The 22,899-nt window shown below is 43.3% G+C and overlaps 1 protein-coding gene and 2 long non-coding RNA genes across 3 annotated transcripts; all 3 read right to left on the reverse strand.

Annotated features, from left to right (window-relative positions):
• Nucleotides 1–1,552: 1,552 nt before the first annotated feature.
• Nucleotides 1,553–2,361, reverse strand: LOC124679128. Its single transcript, XR_006994823.1, has 3 exons — nucleotides 2,326–2,361; nucleotides 2,044–2,122; nucleotides 1,553–1,683 (listed from the first exon to the last, which is right to left on the reverse strand). It is a non-coding gene; the product is annotated as an uncharacterized LOC124679128 (long non-coding RNA).
• A 383-nt stretch (nucleotides 2,362–2,744) lies between these two features.
• LOC124670431 lies at nucleotides 2,745–3,257 on the reverse strand. Its single transcript, XR_006992524.1, has 3 exons — nucleotides 3,237–3,257; nucleotides 3,102–3,153; nucleotides 2,745–2,984 (listed from the first exon to the last, which is right to left on the reverse strand). It is a non-coding gene; the product is annotated as an uncharacterized LOC124670431 (long non-coding RNA).
• An 8,921-nt stretch (nucleotides 3,258–12,178) lies between these two features.
• Nucleotides 12,179–17,494, reverse strand: LOC124678961. The gene is made up of 9 exons (XM_047214804.1): nucleotides 17,435–17,494; nucleotides 17,299–17,356; nucleotides 17,124–17,190; nucleotides 16,993–17,038; nucleotides 16,788–16,886; nucleotides 16,150–16,218; nucleotides 14,993–16,055; nucleotides 14,458–14,606; nucleotides 12,179–14,362 (listed from the first exon to the last, which is right to left on the reverse strand). The coding sequence occupies exons 3-9, from the start codon at nucleotides 17,186–17,188 to the stop codon at nucleotides 12,812–12,814; spliced, it is 3,042 nt and encodes a 1,013-aa protein (XP_047070760.1). The 5' UTR covers nucleotides 17,189–17,190; nucleotides 17,299–17,356; nucleotides 17,435–17,494; the 3' UTR covers nucleotides 12,179–12,811.
• Nucleotides 17,495–22,899: the final 5,405 nt, after the last annotated feature.

The raw sequence follows: 22,899 nt of genomic DNA on the forward strand, positions 1-22,899 counted from the left end.
GATTTTAAACAGAACCTTATTGAGCAAAGGGATACATAGAAGCATCATCCAGGCATGTATTGATATGCTGCTTGCACACATAGAAAGAGAGGTTACCTCTTATTTATTCCAGATGCATCAGATGATGCCGGTAGCTCCTACGGATCATCAACCACACTTGGAAGAACCTAACATGACATCCCGGCGGACGATAAGTATACGAAGCGCAAGTAAACCAAAAGACCATGTCTACTCGGATAAGTAACTATCTTTAAAGCCACGACCCGAACAGAATCATGGAACAAAGCTCTCTGCACAAATGAATTCTCAAAGATACTTGTTGATGTTAAATATTTTCTCCGAAGATCCCCAAATTTCAAGCTAAATAAATATATTTGTGAATTTCTTTTCAAATTAGCAAAGATACTTAAATTTGATGTGAATTTCCATCCTTACGTGAAGATAGTACATGGTGCACAACTCGGCTGAAATAAAGCGAGACCACCTATGGTGAGGCCTACCATAGATGAAGGTACATCTAGCAAAGCCGCATATATCACGAATAGGTGCAAAGGCTGATGATGGATACCAAACAATTTCTGAGCTCTCTTCCGCCGTTGGTGTGGCCTGCCCTCGAACCTGCAAGATTTGTCGGAATCCACTGGTACTGCAGGTGTGGTGATATTTCGTAAACAGACCTAATACCTGCAAAGCAAGATCAAGATTCTGGTTGGGATAACCTAGCAATAAATAATGAGTGAAACTAACATGTACAACAGAAATTTAATGTACAATAATAAACATGTTTTTCGGACCAAGATATAGCTGCCCGGGAAATTCTTAGAAATGCTAAATAATGTCATATTCGTTCTACGGAGTATATCTTTACTCGCATGCTGCACTTTTCAATAGACCCTATTCTCGCTTACATTCCGTAAGCATTGGCACGTGAAAAAGAACATAAAGCATTTAAGTTTATAAGAGATGAGCATTTCTTGAGCTAACAAACCATATGTTTATTTGTCCGGCTACTTACACAACCAAATTTCTAATCTTGTATATTTAAGTGGACGTTGATATATTATGTGATCTATGTGTTTGAGATACATGACAACAAGAGAGAAATAAAGAGAATCCATAATTATACAGTATGTTCTAAAAAACAAAATACGGAAGTGGATCTCATTTCCACCATGGCTATAACCACAACTCGGTTACCCATAGCAAGAATAAGACAACTTTTAGCTTTTCTCGCTTGTAATAACCAAAAATGAAAAGTACTACCAAGCAGCAGTTAGGAACCGATAAGACGTGATGGCAATAGTGCAACATATTGATTTAACCAATTATAAAATAATATTCGGATTTTACTACACCTAAACTCATTCCAACTATCTTTAATCAACATATATGAATGCCCATCAAATAAACATGAATGGAATAGAATATGTTTGAAAGTTCCTCCCAAAAATTGAGCACTCTCGTGTACATAGAGTTGGTAAATACCTCTAAGAAAAGCGAAATAAATAGTTCCAACAATGAGAAAATTTAAGGATCATCTCGGTATGCAACATATGACATCATCAAGTTTTCTAGTAAATGTGGTCATGATGCATTGAAAAAAAAAGTGGTGTTCGAGATAGCCCACCTCCATGTATTATATTTTGCGCTTCTCATGGGTGAGCCAAATAGTGCCTTCAATTTCTAGATTAGATGGACAACCAAAATATAAGGTCATGAGAGGGGAAAATATGCTGCATTTTAACAAAACCAATTGGCATTCGAGAACCGACTCTGTACAAATCAAAAAAATGCATAATCCAAACAATTTATCTTTTCTTCATTTTGCGGCAAGTAGACAACAACATCACTCATCACTCAGTAATTGAGCCCAAAACCCCGGCCCATCATAAACAGGAAATTAGAATTGTCATGGAAGAATCCATTTGATGTATGCATTGATTTACTAAGCTAGGTACAACTCAACTAATTACGAATGAATGAGATATTTCTAAATATAGAAAACCATATCATAGTAAAGCAAAGGGAGTTGTAGGCTACCACCTTGACATTGCCGCTTTCAAAGAGCAAGTTCTTGAGTTCATCTCAAGCCGTCGTCTCTCCATACTCAAATGACCGGCTCCTGAAAAGAACACCGGACTTACCACATGAATATAGACATCAATCTGTACAATTGCATCTATGTGTGTTGGATGAATGACAGGATCAACCAATGAGATCTACAGAACCGAAAGATGTTCAGCGAAGCTATCTCCGCACTCGTACACATTCAACATCATTTTTTTTTTTGCAATAATAGAGAGAGGAGGAAAATAGGGAGCTCACCGGGAGCAGTAGGTTGGGGATGTGATGGGCTACAGCCTGTACCGAATGGTGGCCGGCAGGCGCAGGTCTAGAACGACGCGTGACAACTCGGGGTGGTGGTGGCGTAAATCGCCGGCAGCAGCAGCTCCGGGAAAGCGACCACCATCTCGTCATCCTTGCCTCCCCGATGTCGTACCTGCGCTGCGGAGAGCTCCTCGCGCCGGGTACGCTCACGGACCGTCACCGCGGACACAAGAAGCGGGTAAGAGGTCCTCCATGGCTGGTGCATCGAGCAAGGGGAGGGGGAGGGAAGAGGCCCCGCCCTGCTGTGCCATGGCAGCCGTCGTGGAGACACGCGTGTGCAGTAATGTATTTTCCTCTAGATCCATCACAATAATTGGCACTTCTCATTACTCCCCCGCTAAACAACATGAGATATGCAAATAAAATTCATTAGCAGCTGCTCCCATCAACGATTGTCTCAAAAAGCCTCCTATAAATAACTCATCTATTTAGAAAATAATAGCTTGCATAGAAAAGTCAAAAAATCAAGAGGCAGTGTACATATAATTAAGTCACATATTTTAAGCTAGATTTCAGCAAATAAAATCTATTGAGGGGAAGGGATAGTACATAGGTCGATCTTCCCCTCCATCCCACTTTCCTTTTCATGAAACAACCTCGTAGCCATAAATAAAAAGATCTAAATGAATAAATATGAAATGTTAGGGAATTAAACCAAAAGGAGTAGTGGAAGATAGAATTGGACAAATCTATAGGAACAATTGCACACCCACATAGTGTTTTCCAAGTGGAGATAGCCAATCACCGGCCAAGATTAAAATCCTCCTATGTGATTCATGAGCAAATATTAAGAACCGATAGTGCAAAATCCTCACAAGATAGGAGATGTGCGAGAGGACGACGCTCACCAGCGGTGACACATGGCAAGCGAGCGGCCTACGCCGCTTAGATCGCCACCGCCCGATCATCCGACCGCCGATCCAGCCAGCCGCGGCTCCTCTTGGAGTGTGGCGTTCGTCGGTGGCTATGCTCTAATTGTTCCATCAACCATGGTTCTTATCATGCTGTAGGGATCGCAAAGCGGCTGCGAGGCAGGCCAACCATTACACACCTTCATATGCAAGAACTAAGATGTTGCATCACATTAGCTCCGAGTGGATTCCACTACTTAAATGCAGGGCCTATCTCGTCTAACAATTCGAAGCCAATGTTACACTCATCGGGCCAACTATTGACCATACCGAGATGAACCTCTAACTATGCGACAGATTAATATTAATAAATCTCCATATATATATTTCAACTTTCATGTCGGCATGTGCATTAGCAAATCTAAACTTGAACTGACAACTTGTAGGAAACCCCAGTCTACATTTCCTCAAAATATCAATATACATGGTAACATTACACCGATGATATGTACATGGATAGTAAGCATTGCATGAGTACCTTGTTGTTTTCCAAATCCAAGGGTTATAAGCTTCTGCATTAGTTGTTTTCCGGGAATTAGCCATTAGGTGATCTTATCTCGCGTGTATGCTCCCGACACAAAATTTATAGATATGAGCACAATGCCGCGAGATGTAATTTCTAAAATATTCATTAGAAAATAAGCCAGCAAAGAATATGGAAAAGCAAATAAGGAAGATGACATTTGTTCCCAATTGTATTATTAAGGCGAGAATTTCCAAAATACAATTGCTCGTTGAGTAGGTCATCGAGCCACAACGGCTGCTCCTCGATGATACTCTCAGACAAAGTGCGCTAGTGGTGCTCATGGCTGTGGTCATGCCCGAAGATTTTCCCCTCTCATGACCTCCAGTTTGGTTGAGTGGGGTGTTTCCGATGAATCGGAGCATCATCCAAGGATTAGCACCCACGCACAACGAAGTAATATGCAAATGTTTCCGCAGCCCAATCGCAAGACACCCAAAAACGCAGAACTGTGTAGGCCACCCAACGCATCCGCCGACGGTCAGCAAAACACGGATAGACCGTAGGAAATCGACTCCGGAACCTCGTCCTGCGCAGTCTAGGCACACCCACACGCGCTGAACACAAATCGAAGAAAATCAACCACAAGGAACATCCCAAGCACCCAAAATCCCCAGATCCACAACAACGTGCGCATGACACACCCACGAATCGGCCCCAATTCCTGGGCACCCACCACACCAATGCTTAGTAGAGATCCAAAAATACACACACGCTTGCACGAGAAAGCTACCCACGACCGAATCCACCGAGCCACATCCACATCAATATCAAAGAATAATGGAAAAAACAATGGGCGGAGGGAACAAACCACATCGGGGAAGAAGCAACCCCGGAGAGCCCCGCCTCCCTACCGCACAGCCTATCACCGTCTCCCTGTATGCGCTCGCCGGATCCACCGCCGTGTTCGTCTCCGTCGACACCCGACCCCGACGACGTGGTCCGCGTCTACGGCTCCCACGGCTGCCTCGTGGCGTGGCGCCTCCGTGTCGGGCTCCTCTACAAGGCCGTCGCGCTGCTGCACTTGACGCCGCGACCCCGCTTGGCCGCCCCGTGCTCCGCCTCTCCGCCGCCGGACCGAAGGTCCGCGGCGCCGCCCTCTGCGCCACGTTGACGCGCGCTTCAAGGGGAATCCCACCGTCGCGCCGCCCCTGCGCGCGGGATTAGGGGAGAGCATGGCCCCGCTCGGCCGCCCCGTGCTCCGCCTCTCCACCGCCGGCCCGGAGCTCTGCGGCGCCGCCGACGCCCTCCTGCGTCACGTCGACGCCGTCGCGCCGCCCCTGCTTGCGGGATTGGGGGAGAGCGTGGACTGGGGGCATGCGGGGATTGGGGAGTGCGGCTAGGGTTTGGACCGTGGGCTGCCTATTTTAATCATGTCTGACCAAGAGCAATCTCACCCGCGAGCCACCGACGAGCGGGCCCGGACGATGGTGGGGCCCACTTGCGGCCGGAGGCGGGTAGCACATGGCCCTTGCATGGCTTTATCTAGTGGGAGGAGAGGTTAACCACGTCCGACCAAGAGCAATCTCACCCACGATCCACCGACGAGCGGGCCCGGACGATGGTGGGGCCCACTTGCAGCCGAGGCGGGTAGCACATGGCCATTGCATGGCTTTAGCTAGTGGGAGGAGAGGCAACAACGAACGGACCAGATACGCTGATGGGGTGATCCAACGGCCACGAAGCGAGGATCGCTGTGAGAGCCCCATGGGGGTGCAGCAATCATACCTTTAGATATCTAGATTACAAAGACGGTCTTAGCAACCATTGCACATGCCGTAACTACAATCTGGGTCAGATGAAGTCATCAAAAAATTTAGTTGCAACTCATAACTAGCATCGAATGACGAGGTAAATCTAGTGGTTAAAATCTTTTTTCTTAGTTGCATTTTCACTTGCAACTAAAAAATTCTTAGTTGCAACTTCACTTACAACTAAAAAAACTCAGTTGCAACCTAACTTACAGCTTATATACATAAATCACGATGCAATCAAATGGTGTAAAACTTAACTACAACAACAGTAGTGTTGCAAGTATACGTTCCATGGGAACTACAGTGACACCAGCATCTTGTAATCAGCCCACATGTGTAAGTGCTACCTATGTAAACGTAAGAATATTTGGGGCAATAGCTCAAGCCATAACATGCGTGGCCTCGGGCTTATATATTACTCCCTCCGTTTCTTGATATAAGCCTTATAATTTTTTAAGAAATTTTTTGAAATATAAAATATATTGCACTGTATCACTTGTATGGACATTTTTTTAGAAAATTTATTATGTTTAGGGTTATCTAATGTGTGAACTCCTCTATTTTCTCAGATCAATTAGTCAGAAATAATCTTGTTCAAATCTGCTCTAACTTTGCCCCCAATTGTGTTTTTTAATATTCGTGCCAAAAATTATATGGCTTATATTTAGGATCGGAGGGAGTAGATGGCATGTACATATACAGGTGTATAAATGCAATAGGGTGGGCCTATACAATATATCTAACATTCTCCCTCAATCGTAACCATATCTAAACAATTAAGATTATGTCTACAAGCCTGAAACAATGGCAGAGACAATGACTTTAGTGAAGATGAGATGAAGTTGATGTGTAGCAACTTCTACACAACTTGCTCTCACACAAAGTGATAATCAACAATTATATGCTTTGTGCATCCCTGAAAGAAGGAATTTGACGATAAATAAGTTGCCCTAATATTGTCACATCAAAGAACAGGTGGATGATTGTGTGAGACTCCAAGCTCCCAGAGTAGTGATTGTACGCAAATCAATTCAGCAGTTGTATTTGCGGGTACTTCATCGTAGCCTATTTACGAGCACTTCAAGCGATCAGATTTGAACCATACAATATAGCATGTCCCCTCGTGATCCCCTGTCATAATTACTACCAGCCCAGTCATCTTCAGAGAAAGCAAACAACAAACTAGAGGAGTCGGCACGAAGATGTAGACCATGTGATATGGTCAAGTGAACATAGCGCAAGATGCGCTTAACCGTAGTCCAATGTGAATTGTGAGGAGCTTGGAGGTACTGACAGACCTTGTTCACTGCAAACGAGAGGCCCAGACGAGTGAGGAGGTACTGCAAGCCTCCAACAATACTGCAATACTTAGTGACATCCTTAGGAGGGAGAAGATCGCCATCAGAGGAACTGAGCTTATCAGTAGCAGACATAGGAGTAAACACAGAGTGGCACTGAAGCATACCAACTCGTCGAAGAAGATCAAGTGCATACTTCTTCTGTGTGAGAACCAATCCCTTGATAGAGTGTAAACCTCAATACCCAGGAAGAAGTGAAGGGGCCCCAAATGTTTGACAGCAAATTTAAAGCTCAAGTCCTTAACCAAACGAGAAGCGGAAGTGGTGGAGGAACTCACCAAAATGATATCATCAACATGGACAAGCAGGTACATAGACAAAGGTACATAGTAACTTCAGGTCGGCGATGCATAAAGAGAGACATGTCAGCAGTAGATGGTGTAAATCCATGAGCTCGAAGAGCAGCACCAAGTAGAGCATGCCAAGTAGGTGGGGCCTTCTTAAGACCATAGAGAGCTTTAGACATGCGACACAAATGCTGGGGCTCAACAGAATCACCAAATCTGGGTGGTTGACGCATATTGACTTCTTCTTCCAGAATACCACGAAGAAAAGCATTTTGAACATCAAGCTGACGAAGATGCCACCCATTTGTAACAACCAAGGACAAAAACAAACGTATGGTGGTAGGCTTGACAACCGGCTAAATGTATCTTCATAATTAAGGTCATATCTCTGTTTGAATCCTTTAACCACAAGTCGTGCTTTATAGCCCTAATGGAACCATCAGAACAACGCTTCATTTTGAAGACCTACTTGGCGGCACCAAGCGCCATGTCTCATTGCAAAGAAGAGCATGAAATTCCAGCTCCATGGCAGAACGCCAGTCAGGTATACGAAGAGCCTCGTGATGATTAGTAGGCTCAAGTGTGGGATCAGTATTGCCATGAGTATGACAAGCAGCAAACCAGGCAACAGTTCCATCAGTGCGCTGCTTAGGCTCAAAGAAACTAGTGCGGCTGCGCGTAACAATCCGAGGCACAACTAGAGGCGGGTTTGGTGATGCACTCGGAGGACTAGGGGTGCCGTCAGACCACAAGTGACGATACAGGCGTCGCAGGGCTGGGCAAGGGCGGCGCGGGAGTGGACAATCCTGACGGACTCGGCCCAACGGAGGACAACCCAGGGGAGCGAGGCACAAGTGAGGACGGTTGAGGCGCATGATCCCGCACGGGTGAGCCTCGCATCCTGGGCTGCGATGTAGCAACGTCAGTGCAGGTCATGCATGGCCCTGCTTAGGGCACCGATCGACGTGGTCGTTGGGCCAGGGGGGTGATCGGCATGACCATGGCGAGGACGCCCTGCGTAAGGAGGATCTGCATAATCAAGGAGCTCAAGGCAGGTTCCAAGACCAGTACCTGCACCATGGTTAGGTAGCAAAGCATGTGCATGTGCAATATCTGCAAACCGGTCAATTGAAACATGTGATGGATCATGTGACACCGTTTGAGGGAGCGTATGAATCGTGCGAAAAAGCAAACACAGTTTCATCAAAAAAAAATACATCCCTAGAAATATACACACAATTGTAGAAAATATGTAGACATTTGTATACCTTATGAAGAGAGCTATACCCAAGGAAGACACACTTTTTGGAACGGAACTCAAATTTGTGTTGGTTGTAAGGAGAAGGTGAGGCTAGCATGCACAACCAAAGACTTTAAGGAATATGTAATCCAGGGGTTCATGAAAAAGTTTCTCAATGAGATTTTGCATGTTAAACACACGAGTAGATAACTGACTAATGAGAAAAAGGGTTATAAAGAGTGCATCACTCCAAAAGCGAAAAGAAACAGATGCATGAGCAAGATGAGTAAGCCATGTTTCTACAATGTGAAGGTGCTTGTGTTGAGCAGTACCGTTTCACCGTTTCGCTGATGAGTACGAGAACATGCTACACGGTGCAAGATTCCACATATGAAAAAACATGTTGAGGTTGTGATATTTGCCACCCCAATCTGCAGAATTCTATGACAAAGTGTTCACCATGTGTTTGAAACTGAATAAAGGCATCAAAGACAAAAAAAATTGCGCTTAAGGAGATAGAGCCATGTAAAGCGACTGTAAGTATCAATAAAACTCACATAATAATTATGTCTACTAACAGAAGTTGGTGCAAGCCCCACACATCTGAATAAACGATCTTTAAAGAAGTTTTTATTACATGGGTAGACAGGGAAAAAAGGCAACCAGTGACTTTTCCCTTGCTGACAAGCATCACAAACTAAAGTGTTTTTATTTGGATTCTCTGTAGGAAGCACATGATGATGAAGAACATGCTAAACAACTGAAAACGATAGGTGACCAAGGCGCGAATGCCACTGGGCCAACTGACACACAAACACTGCTGAAGGCTTCATGTACTTGGGGGACGCACCAACAGGATAAAGATCACCACGGCCTACCTCCAAAACAGAAGTAAAATGCAAAAACGAGAAAAAATCTATTTTGGATCTATTTCCTTGAGAGCTCTCTCTACACCGAAGTCATTGCATCCTTGTCTATAGTACATGCATCCCAGGTGATTTTCCAAAAACATTAATTAACTCACTTAGTTATCCATCATTTAGGGTGATCAGAAGTGCTGGTGTGTAGTTTGATTCCTAAGGCTTTGAATAGATCCTGCCACAAATGGCTAGCTAGTGAAAATTATATCCCTGCCAGTTAATATCACAGTGCACAAACTATGCAATTTGAAGATGTCGTCTATAAATATTTTGTCCAGTATAGTTGGTGTATTTGGCAATCATGTCCACTGCTATCAACACCATATCTCTGTTTTAGGATTGGATTGTCCTTCTACAAAAATCATAGACATGTGTGTCCATGCAAATATTGGAACAGACAGTGGTTGTAGAAGAACAAGATAAGCAGGATGCTCAGTACGTTGATCCGAATCTTCTTGCGGTTGTTATCAGAGTTTCTAGCGTCTGTAGCGACATGGTCTGGGCCCTGTGTCTCGCCTCCTCGCCGGTTGTGGCAAGAGAGATGATGTAAGGCTAGTTTTCGTTGTGTGGTGATACAAGTTGCATTCTGAACCATGTGGATTCGTGTTTGTATCATGGCGTTGTACCGCCCGTCTTGACATTTTCTTCCATGTAACTAGTTGATTTTCCGCGCGTTGCGGCAGGCATTAAAGATGATTTTTATGTATGCTATAACATGTAATCTGTGAAGCCCCATGATTAGCAATTGAAAGTATCTCATAAATTTATTACTATATAAAAACTTATCTTTGTCTAATAGTGCTAATATAGTAACAAATAACTACTGTACTATTCTACTGGTCACCTGTTCGTCATCACAGAGAAGGGACTCAATATTGACGTTGAAATATTGTGTAGCCAAAAACATATTCAATAAACATGCAGAATAATAAGCATATAAATATTTCGCTACAATAAAGATTAGAACATATGAGAGGCATACATTGTTGCATACTGAAAAGAATTATTCACCTGGTCTCATCATATACCGGCGCCCATGAAATATGATTTTTCAAACTATTGGCATCACTTGTTTTATCAGACCTTTCGCACATGCAAACTACATATATACCAAACAGATCAATTGGTAGATAAATGTGTATGTGGTATATGCTAAAAGCCATCCGTTCGCTTCTAGTCCACTTGATTTTACAACATATCTAAATCCCCACTGATCTGCAAAATGTAATCAACAACAACAATAATTGAAGAACCTATTACAATGAATTTAAGTATGATGAATATTCTCGAGATAATTAAGCAAACCTAGCATATCCCACGCTAATCTTATGGTAAATGTTGTTGAGAATAAGCAGCCCTGACACATGCCACGCTAATCTGCAAAATAAAACAACAACTATTATTAGAGCAACTACTACACGCAAGCCTGTCATCCATCTAGCAATGAAAATAGCAATTAAAAAAACGCTCTAATCACATATAAAAAATGCTACCTATTTGTTTTCCAAAGTAGAAAAGGATAGACACAATACGTATGCAAAAATCCGTGTAACAGATCAACCGATGGCATGGTTTCACCTGATTTATGTTGTAGCCCTACTTGTGCACATCACCTCATAGGTAAGGATCATATTCCCTCAATTCCTTCACCTTCTCCCTATGCCTACCAGCTGCTTCAGTCTTGATGTTCTGCCATACGTGTATGTAACTTGGTATGAGGATGTGAAGAAGGGATGGGATTAGGGAGACAGCCAGGTTGAGAAAATTTCTGCTCAGTGATCACCCTTATATATCCTTATGGTCAGATGGAATGAATACATGAAACATGTGCATGCAGGTAAATTAAATCTTGTGTGCGTTCGCCGTAGAATTAAATCGTGTGTGCATCAGTTGGAGAATAGTGATCGACTTGAGTGCCTGTTTGGTTGGATATGTAGATGTAGAAGCCACAACGTTTTTTTTTTCCTTTCTAGATATATTTAAACACGAAATAAGTGGATGATGTGTCAATGATGCATGTGTAACAAATGGCCTTAGATTTCAAGTCCGACGGCTAGGAACAATTAGGGTGATGTGACTGCATGAGGTTTGAGCTTACAAACATTAAATGCATTTTAGTGGGAATGGATTTTATAGATATTACAGATATGATACATGGAACAGAGTGTATTCTACAAGAAAGGGTTAACTAGCTAAATTTCCGTATATTGCTATGAAGCAACAAATTATATTATTGCAACGTATAGATCCATTATTATTTTTATAATAATGTCCTTGGCCTCAGCTTACAAATCATTGGTTTCTACACCAACACCAGGTTTCCCATGGAGAAGAAACGACGATTCAACGCCATCAAATCCCTTGGCTAATGTGAACGGGTCAAAAAAAATCAATCATGGAAAAAACTGAAAACAATTTCTAAAATCTAACATGGTTTTTGGTGTGGGGTTGCGCATGGGATAAGGGGAGGACATACCATCACCATTGGAAAACCCAACGAAGTGCAAACATAACCTAGATGGTATTATATTTATTTCCAACCATGTATTGCACCATTCAGGGATGTAGACATTTTTACAGATGCACAACGCTATCCAACAAGGTCCTCGAAACCAGCAGCGAACCAGGTAAAGAGGATCTGAAGATGATCGCAACAAACATTACAATTTGCATTCAAGAGATAGCAGCCAAACAGTCCACCCTGCAGCCAAATACAGTCTATTCGGAGCCCTTAGAATGAAAATCATGTAAGCTCACCTATTTTGACCAAATGGCAGAGTTCGGATCACAGTGAATCTTGACGCAAGTATTAACATCTTTCATTCAGCATACCATTTAAACTGAATGGACCATGGAACTCAATTCCTGGCACAGAACATGAAGGAGAAGCAATTTCATTCCAGAGAACTTCAGGAGAAAGAAGTAAAGGTGGCTGCTCTAGTCTAACAATCTATTCAATGCTGAACCATTTACAACAAACATACAATGTGACTTGGGCATTAACATAGGGGTGACCACGCAGTCTAACTACTGGAGATATATCCTAACTTCTGGTGCAAAAATTTCCACCCCAGGAATGCTATTGTGTGGTCAGAAGAGCCGCTCCAGGTAATCGGATCATGGGCATGCCACCACAGCATTTCTCCAAATGCTGGATCCTGAACTCCATTACCGAACAAAAGGGGCCAATGATTTGATTCCGAGCAGTGTTCATCCATCCATATTCTGATATCTTGCAATAGGGAGGATAGGTCTACGGCCTGACCTGTGAATTACGATCCCATATTGACAATTATCCACGCAATGGATGTCCCATTTCTGCTTTTGCCCAATTTTACGGCCGGGTTCCACGTGTCCTTCCAATGCTTCATCGTTTCTGTGTCTGACATCCGATCTTAATAGTCACATATGCTCATTATCCATTCCTTGCTTATAACTGCAAAGCAAGGTCTGGCTGTTGTGCTTCCAAATTGATGCCAGAGGACTGTCGAGCTGGTGGTGAACCTGGAGATGAAAACCCAATGTTCAAGTCTGGGCGGAGCATATCCATGTTTGGCTTCTGTTGCATGTGGGGGACCAGCCCTTGCCATTGAGGCTGGCCCTGTGATCTTGAGAAATCTGTCTGGACCAGCTGTGGGAATATTACCAAGCCCTTGTTTTGACCTGGAATTTCTCTAGAAACCTGAACAGGTTGTCTAAAGAACTGAGGGGCAGCACTTATCTTTGGTTCATCAGAAGTACGAAGATTTGCAAATGGCATCTTCCAGCCAGAACTACTGTCATGAAAATTTGGACTCACAATGGTTGGTTTGCTCTCTGATGAAGCACCAAATGAGATCCAAGATTGAGCTACAGGAGCAGATGGAATGCTCTGGCTCTCCCTAGCAGCTGGTGGAAATGCAGAGAAAACACTCCGAGAAGGGTCAAACCCACGGTTTGGTACATTTACTTGGCCAGGCATTGCACCCATTGACTTGGCATGGTCTATGATACTATTCTGTGCACTCGCATTCATGGCAAAGCCGTTGCCATTTACTGGATTTTTGGTGATGAATCCAATGTTGTTCATTGGTCTGCTTTTCTCAGAAGTCCCAAACTTTGCATCACCAGGTCTTCCATGATACACCCATGTAGCTTCACTTTTGGGCTGTGGTGCAGCTGCTTCTTGTGACTGGAAAAAGGGTTTTGGATGCCCATTACTGTTGTTTTGGGAAAGCATATCATGAACACCAGAAGTAGCACTTTTTGGACACTCAAGCCTCTGAGGTGCCATTTCAAGTGGGCGAGTGCTTTTAGACAGGTCACTTTTTTTCATTTGCTGAATTCTCACTGCTTCTGCTGGTTGGAAAAAAGGTGCAGGCTGGCCAGCCATTTTGTTCACAGCAGGCATATCAAGCACACTAGAAGAAGCTCCTTTTGAACATTCAGATCTCTGTGGTTGCACTTCAGGAGGGCGGGCGTTGGACGAGTGCCTGCCTTTCCTAATTTGTTCACCGGTTGGTCTTTTCGTTTTCACAACATTTCTCGACGCTCTATGTTTCTCATGCAGTGTTGAGGCGTCAGTGTTCCTCTGTTGGGGTTCAGTAGTAACATCTAATAATCTTGGCTTATATTCTGGACTCTCAAGTGAACCAGACACACCAATTACGTTATTGACAGTGGTTATCCGATTAAGTAGACTCAAACTCATATCCTTCGGATTAGTGCTTTCTTTTGGTCTGAGTCTTTCATTATCTCTGGGGAGTGAAGTTTTCCTTTGAATATTCGCATCAGAGCTAACCTGACTTCGCAATTGATCTTGCACAGCAAGAATAGGTGTTAATGGTGGCTCATATTCTCCAACCCAACCACGGCCAAACCTCACTTCAGCAGGCAATGTCTGCTGAATGCGCTCAGAAGCTATTTTCCAGCCTCGGGCTCCAAGTGAACCAGCAAAACGAGCCAAACTTCTTGCGTACGAATGCTCAGAATGAAGTCCAACCTGCAAGGACACATCTCACCATGAGAACTAACCAGCAAAACGAACTGATCCAAGTATAAAGTTATGATTGGGTTTAACCAGATGTGTTAACATACACTTATCAGCTCTTTTGGCTCCGCGCAGAAGACATCAAAAGTTGGGTCAGAATCCGATGAACGCTGGTCTTCAAGTGCATGGTAAGTTTTTCGTCTAGTCTCATCAACCACAAACGACTTGAGGCTAATCTTTGCTGAATGATCTCTGGCTGAAAATGAAGGAAAGAATAAGAATGCCGGAGAGTTTTTTAAGAAGTTGGGTTAATATAAGCACTTAGTTATGTAGGAGGTAATCAAACGAAGTTTCTCCAGATGAAATGGGACTGCAAAATATGCATCTCAATAAAAGCTTAGCAAAATATATAGGTAATCATAAAGAATTTTAACTACAAATGCAACACCTGAATGACTCACACCAACCCCACACATAGATCATTGAATAAACGAACAATGGAAGTAACATAGTTTCCTTTCAACGGTCATGCTTCTTTCTAAGTTGAAAATTGTAAGGGACAACCTCCCAATTATATAGCAGATAATGTGGCCGTTTAGAACTGATGGATCAACTACAGTAGAGCTGAGTGAAAAATGGTACCTGAAACATCGTCGGTCTTCTCAGATCTGACCTCGTCTACCGGAGAACTGATATCTTTGTCCGAAGACCCATTAGCTAAGGCACATTCTAGGGGCTCAGCACCATTAGCCTGTGATACGCTTAAACCATCAGAGCCATTTCCGGCAGAAACAATGGTTTCAGGAGAGACATTTGAACCCAGTGCATCTTGGCTATCCATGCAGTCTGGCTTCGTAACGATCTCTTCATCGCAGGAGTAACCTAGATCAGCTTGCTCATCTTTGCAAATAGGCTGCCTAGGCGACTCTTTTTGGCTTGAGTGGCCCAAGTCATCTCCGGATCTGCAAATGGGCTCCTCAACAAGCTTTTGTGGGGATAAGCTTAGATCTTCTCCCTTCTTGCAAACAGGGTTCTCAAATGCATCTGTGCGGGATGAGCAATCTGGCTCTTCTCCCTTTCTGCACACTGGCTTCCTAATGAGTGTCTTCCGGGAAGATAAGTCATCTTTTGAAATCTGGGGCATTGGTTTCTTGACTTTCTGTATGGGCAAAGAGGAGCTTCGTTCATTTTCTGAACTTCTTGAAATGTCTTTCTTAACTCGCACATGGTGGAGTGAGGAGCTTCGATCATCCTCTGAATTTCTCGAAATGGCTTTCCTGACTTTCACTTGTCGGAATGAAGAACTTCGATCATCCTCTGAATTTCTGGAAAGGGGTTTCTTAACATGCTCTTTGTGGAATGAGGAACTCAAATCATTCTGTGAATTTCTGAATATCGGTTTGGTAACTCGCTCTTTGTGGAACGAACTTAAGTTCTCTGAATTCCTAGAGACAGGTTTCTTGACTTGATCTTTGAAGCTCATATCATCTCCTGAAATTTTGGCAATTGGTCTCTTGATTTGCTCTTTGCGGATCAAGAAGTCTAGATCATCATCCGAATATGTCAATACAGGCTTTTTAACTGGTCCTCTATTGCTTGGAATAGGTTTAACTTTCTGTTCACTCTTTACTTGGTTTTCTGTCGGTATGCCTTCATCTCTCAGTTCTTGAAACTTCTTTCTTGCCAGCTCTTGTATGGAATGGGCCTGCATGTGTAGGCATGGCAAGAAACATCGAATGAGAATTGATAAACGATGGCGTTGGGAGTGCATCATCTTTTCAGAAAGGCTGCTCACATACCTGTCTGAAGTAAACTGTATCAGGCGCATTGTACAGCATGGCGTTGCTGCAAATTAAGAAGACATCATCCTGCAATTTATTATCACCAATTGTTCGAATATTATTGTTGGTATACACAAAAATTGGGATAAACCTAGAGAACTTAAAACCAGAGCAACGAATAGAAATTTAATTAGAAAACTGGCAATTTTTTTCCTTTAGGTTAGGATCACTACTATAAACTTCAGCTCAGGTCTATAACGGAGGAATTGACAACAGCCGAATCCTAATTCCTGAAGCAAACCTTACTTGTATCCAGAAATTACAAGCTAACAGAATGAACGTATTATAGAAATGTAACTGTAAACATGTCAAAAACTGGATAACGGACGTTGCAGCATTTGTTGGGCACTTGTTTCATGAAGAAGGAAAAAAGTCGACGTTTAAGGCAAGGAGAACACGCGTCAAATGTTGCTTCTAGCATTGGACGGATCCTTGTAGGTTAAATTCACTCCCAGACAAATATAGTATGAACTGAATGGCCAACCATTCCCAACTACAACATCCATTTAAGCAACAAACCAACAAACGGCGGCCCTCCAATCGCAGCTCGCGCTTTAGTTGGCTAGCTACGCATACGACAAAATGAAAAGACTGACCTCGAATTGCTCGAATGAGCGATACGCATTCCTGGCAAGCTTCCTCTTGACGGTACCGAAGTCCATTGGGTGCTCGATCACATCGCCGTAGTCGGGCAGCTGCACCAATCAAAACAACCATGGCATCATCAGCACTCAATACCACCCCTAAAAGAGATTAGCATGTGGAACAAGTGAGAATAACGCATAAAAACAATGTCCTCACCTCCTCAAGATCCACGGGCTCAGCAAACACGCCGTACGTATCCTTCCTGCGGAATCAAACAGCAGCAGCATGAAACCATGAACGAAATCCCAGTTGGCATAATAAGCATGTAGAGGTTGTGGAGCACGCACTTTTGCAGCTTGTCGAGGATCATATCCAGCGTCTGCCGATCCGGCAGCGGCGTGGTCCTTGCCATCCCTAAATCGGGCAAAGAAAAAAAGAAAAGCAAAATCAGCTTGGCCTCTGAAAAGTCAAAATCCCATCACCGAACAGAAAGAGATCAGCAAAAGAAAAAATGAATCGAACCTGGCACCGGGAGGCGCTTCGTCCTTGGCGCGCTGGCAGGGTCGCTCCTCCCAGCTCCCTGCAAGAAGAAGCAGATCTCGCGTTATGCCGAGGTGTGGAATGGAGCAAAGGCGAGGAGGGAGGAGCAATCCGTCACCTCGTGGTTGCGAGATCTGTCGTCGCGCGACTCGATCCGGCGCTTCTTGGGCGGCTTGACCTGCTCCTCGCCTCGGGTGCGGTCGGCAGGCGGCTGGTCGTCCCCGTCGGACGAGTCCGAGAAGGGAGGCGGAGGTGGGGCCCGTCGCTGCTGCTGCTGGTCCGGGGGAAGCTGGGAGAGCTTGACGACGAGCTTGAGCTTGCGCCGGCGGCGGTCCGAGGCGGAGGAGCCGGCGACGGCGCTGCCGTCCGAATCGGAGCTGGACGGCTCCGGCTCCGGCGCCCTCCGGTGCTGCGGGCGGGGCGGCGACGAGGAGGGCGAGGAAGGGAAGGGGAAGAAGTCGTCCACTAGCGGGCGCGAGGACGCGGCGGCGGCGCGGCGCGGCCGGAGCGAGCGGCGCGGCGGCGGGGACGGCGAGCGGCAGCGCGACGGCAGGACGCCTCCTGCCCTCCTGCGCGCGGGGTAGGTCCTCTCCGGCGACGGCGAGGGCGACGGTGACGGCGACCGCGGCATGGGTGCTGGTGGTGGTGCTGCTGCCGTCCTCTTCTTGGGGTTTGGTTCTGCTTTTTTTCTACGGCTGCTTTTGTTTGTTTAATTCTATCAGCTTGCGTTGCGTCTGCCTGTGTCCTTCTCTCTCCTCACTTCCACACACAGCACAGGCAGAGCCGCAGAGGCAGATGGAGTCCCTATCTTCTCCCTCTCTCTCCTAGAGGCTAGCTAGCGACTTGCACCAACCACTACGGCCATTAGTCCAACTTTTGCTCCCTCTCTCTCTCTCTCCTCCCTGGGGAAGAAGATGGGTCTGTGGGCTTGGTCTATGGGAACCCCGAATTATTGCCCATTGAATTGCCTGACTGCACATACTGTACATACAGGAATGCCAATCTTAAACACTGCGACGTGGGAATTATCCTAAAGTTATGCAGTAATTCTATCAACTGCCATAATTTTATGTTAGATCTGATGCGGAACTTTCTTTATTCTTTGGAAGATTTTCTTTTAGTAAAAAACGCGTGTGGGAATTATGCTAAAGTTACGCAGTAATTTTATGATGTGCCATAATTTGTATGTTAGGTCTGATACACAAAAGTCGATCGGACCTTTTCTTATTCTTTGGAACGCATTTTTCTACGCCTAAAACATGTAGCCACATGCGTTGAAGCACACCTAGTCAAACACACGGAATTTTTTGTGGGTAAAACACCAGGAGTAGGTATTTATCACAATAATAGTTTCAAAGTTGCTTGACATAATAAATGTTAGCAAGAATGAATGGCTTAATTATTGAAGTAGAGTGCAATATTGAGTGAAAGGAATATGTCTTTCCTACTACATGCTTCAAACTACCCGCAATGAAGGTATCATAGGTAATATCATGTATTTTATGCATTTAAAAAATGATGTATCACTACAATTAATGATTAAAGAGATCACAGTAGCATTATAGCACTAGTAGAAAAAAGGCCTTCCATCCCAACCCATTAGTCCCCAAATACTTTGACCCGGGACTAATGGGTCTTTAGTCCCGGTTCTGCTGGTGAACCGAGACTAATGCTCGGAGCAACCGGGACTAAAGGGCTACGGTGGGTTGCGGCCAGGGCAAGAACCTTTAATCCCGGTTGGGGACACCAACCGGGACTAAAGGGCCTTTAATCCCGGTTGGTGTCCAAATGGAAATACAAAAGCAGGAAGATTTTAGTTTTTGCTATAAATTAAGGATTTTTTATTTTTTTTATTTTTTTAAAACCTAAAATTAATAATTTCATCCTGCATAAAGATTGCTTTCATTTTTACCTAATTTTTAGATTTTCAAATTTTTAGGTTTTAGGTTTGGCAAAAAAATATTTATTTAATTAATAAAATTAAAAATAATACAAATTAAAAAGTTAATGTTTATTTATTTATTCAAGATTATTATTACATCATTACTTTTGTTTATTAAAAGAATTATTTGAAATTCAAACAATAAAGAAATGTGGCATCGATCAACATGTTAATAGGATTGATATGATACTACTATCACATACATGCGCGCGAAGCACTTGGATGCGGAACGGAATGGAACTCGGAAGTTAAGCGTGCTAGTGCTAGAGTAGTGGGAGGATGGGTGACCGAGCGGGAAGTTTGACCACGAGTATGTAATTTGACTAGAGATAAGTGTAGTTAGAGATAGAGACAAAACTATGCAAATAACTGAAATAGTAGAAATTCTGAAAAAAATAGAAAAAAAAAGAGGGAGTGAAAAATAATTAGAAACCCAAATGAATTAAAAAAAATTAACTCGAAATAGCCTTTAGTCCCGGTTCGTGTTACAAACCGGGACTAAAGGTCCTTCGCGCCGGCGCATGCCAGCCGCCCACGTGGCGGGGCCTTTAGTCCCCGGTTCGTAAGCAACCGGGACTAAAGGGGGGCCTTTAGTCGCGCATAATTAGTCCCGGTTGCGCAACCGGGATTAATGGCCCTTACGAACCGGGGCTAAAGCCCCTTTTTCTACTAGTGTAGGTAGATATTGTAGAACTAGAAAAATAATGACAAACTAATCTTATACATATATTTCCATTGAGATACTACAAACCAGTATGATACTACGACATGATACTACCTTTATTCCAGATTATAGTTCTTGCATATATCTGTAAGTCTTAAATTTAACCAACTAGTTAAATGCCCGTGCATTGCTACGGTTTTGAATAGATTATTTGACCCTGATTATTTTGGTTTTTTTGTCTTTTATGCTTCTAATGAACTCATAAAATACATGTAGACGTAAAATAATTTTCCTTTCATTTTGTTCCTTCTTATTTATCTGTGGGCTTTCTGGCCATGCCACAACTACGTCGATGTGTTCGTCTCTACCAAAAATATAGAAAGTTCAACTCATGATGGTTTTTTTTAGTTTCTACCAAACCTTATGATTGGAAGCTCTACCAAAAATCTAAAGAAAATTTTACGGTATAAAAATGTCGATGTTCTTTATCACTAACCCCTTTTATCCGAGAGTGGCCCCCTTCTGTTTCGCTAAAATGATTAGGGTAATCACTTTACCAAACGAGCCATCCTTGGAGGAAGAGTAGTCTTTCTTTGCCATTTCTCATTCATCTATAGTTTCCCTAGTCCTTTCGAGATTCGCAAAATCAAACTCCTGCGCGTAGTTGGTTCCTAGTCTTTTATATTTGAAGGAAATTATATCTTTGCTTTATTGTGGTAGCGATGTAAATTAGTAATACTTGTAACATCATGACATATAGGATTCACCTTCCTTTGGTAGTGTGCACTGTCTTATTGGACATGCCTATTACTTTCTATACTTTGCTAGTTCATACATGTAATGATGACAAAAACAACTTGGAATAAAAGAACATCCTTCTATTTCCAGGGCAAAAGAAAAGTATCCCAACGTAATATGAATTTAGTGTGTTGATAACGATTTAAACTCAAAATGAAATGAATGAAGTCGAGTAGTTACCTTCTTTGTATCAACTAATTTATGGAAACTACATGTCGTAATGCACTTCATTTTTTTTGCATATGCTCCTCACTTGAGAAGATACATCAGAGACTTAACAAGCTAATATTCATGAACAAGTACGGAGGAAGAGGGGGACGAGAAAGGGCCAAGCCACCTCGAACAATCTACTACTACTTTTCTTCGTAAACTCCCTAATATCCAAGCTGACAATTAGTAATTCCTAGTAGTTATTTTGCCCCATCCAACATGATAACGCCCCCTCCAAGGTTAGTGGCTAGATCCATCCTTGTCCATGAAGCATGTGAACAAAACTAAAACAGGAATCACAATAGAATTTCCATTCGATTGAATAGAGTATACACAAACAACACACTCAAATCAATATATTACAACTTAAAGGAAAGCACATCATATTAGGAGTGGGCCTCCAGATTAATTTTTTCAAATGCGGCGCGCCCCAATCACAGCCAACTTGACAAACTTTTAATCATCTGTCGACACAGTAGACCTAATTAATCTGTGATGTTACTCGGTGATGTAGACAAAATAACAACATGCAGTGCATTTGAGACAGAAAAAATGAGATTAGGTTAGTGAGGTGCTTCATCTGGAGGAATACAAACGCAAACCTGCATCGCGTCACCGTCCAGAAGGCCTAGGTGGATCCTAGGCAACCACACCGAGAGAATCTAGTTGCAGCAATGTCTAGTGTCATGCATTTTCCTCCGTGTTGCTGAACAACGTCTATTGCACGTGCATTGTATATGAGAGAACGAGGATGGTGAGCTCGCAACCAACTATTTCTCTAGCATTCTCATGTCCTCCTCTTGTTTAGACCTGTAGCAACCAATTAATGAAAGTTCCTATATGGTTAATACAAAATCAAAGCATCCCAAATGAACTCATTTTAAATAGTGTGAACATGACGTACATTCGACCACGGGAAGTAGAATAATTTAAATGTAGGCGAAGACATGGGAGACAGATTCAGTTACATGTAACAAAAAGCATGCATGTATTTCAAAAAAAAAACATGCATGTCGATCTACGTGATCAATAATATAGAGGTCAGGGTAGCCCACGAAGTGCTCCTCGGGGTGCGTCACGGTTGTCCCGACGGTCAGTGAGAGGCGAACCTCTTCCTTGCACCGCCTCCATTGTTATAGCCATCATGATCTGCCCCATATGCTTCCAGCGCTTCCTCCTCCAGGCTTGCGCTTGCGGTATGGCTTGTCATCCTGGTTCGACCCTCCGTCGCGTCGGTATCACCTGGTGGCGATATGGGGACTGATGATAGATTGGATCGAAACGAGATTTTGGTGACTGGTCTAAATGGAGGGTTGGGTCTCAAAAATAAAATCTATATGGAAGAGTGGGGTATTTAAGGAGCTACAGAATAGCGACTTTGTGGGTCGCCTCAGAGGTCAATCGGCAGTCTTGTGGGTGGGTCGGTTTTCCTAATTTTGTTTCTCTTGACGCGGCCATTGCCTCCTATGTAGGCAAAGGTCAAATCGGGTGGATGTTCTCAGGAAAACAACGATATTTTCTTTGTTGCTTTTTTTGAATTAGTTTTTGAATTCTCCATCTGAATTGTTTCCATCTGCTACCTTCACCAAAAGGGAACACCCGGATGATTGATTTGACTGGGCGTACAAGCAGATGGAGTGAAATAATTTATTTTTTCATTTCATTACATGTTTTTTTAATTGAACCATTGCATCGTGGTATGATGATTTCTTGCTATATGTGTGGTGCAATTTCATTATTTCCATGCAATCATCCATGATTGTGCGGAGGATTCCTTTTCATTTTTAGTACAAGGCGAGGATTCTGTTTGTTGCCATGTACCTGACACTCTATCGAATTAATTCCTTTCCAAGTTAATTTCCGTAATTGATGAATGCGATAGGCTTTTTCCAAACCCACATGTAGTAGAATATAGCATGCGGTGTTGGGTAATAATTTTTTAAACTTTTTTTCATCCGAAGCGGCGGTG

The sequence above is a fragment of the Lolium rigidum genome, chromosome 7 (genome assembly GCF_022539505.1).
Source record: "Lolium rigidum isolate FL_2022 chromosome 7, APGP_CSIRO_Lrig_0.1, whole genome shotgun sequence".
Lineage (NCBI taxonomy): Eukaryota > Viridiplantae > Streptophyta > Magnoliopsida > Poales > Poaceae > Lolium > Lolium rigidum.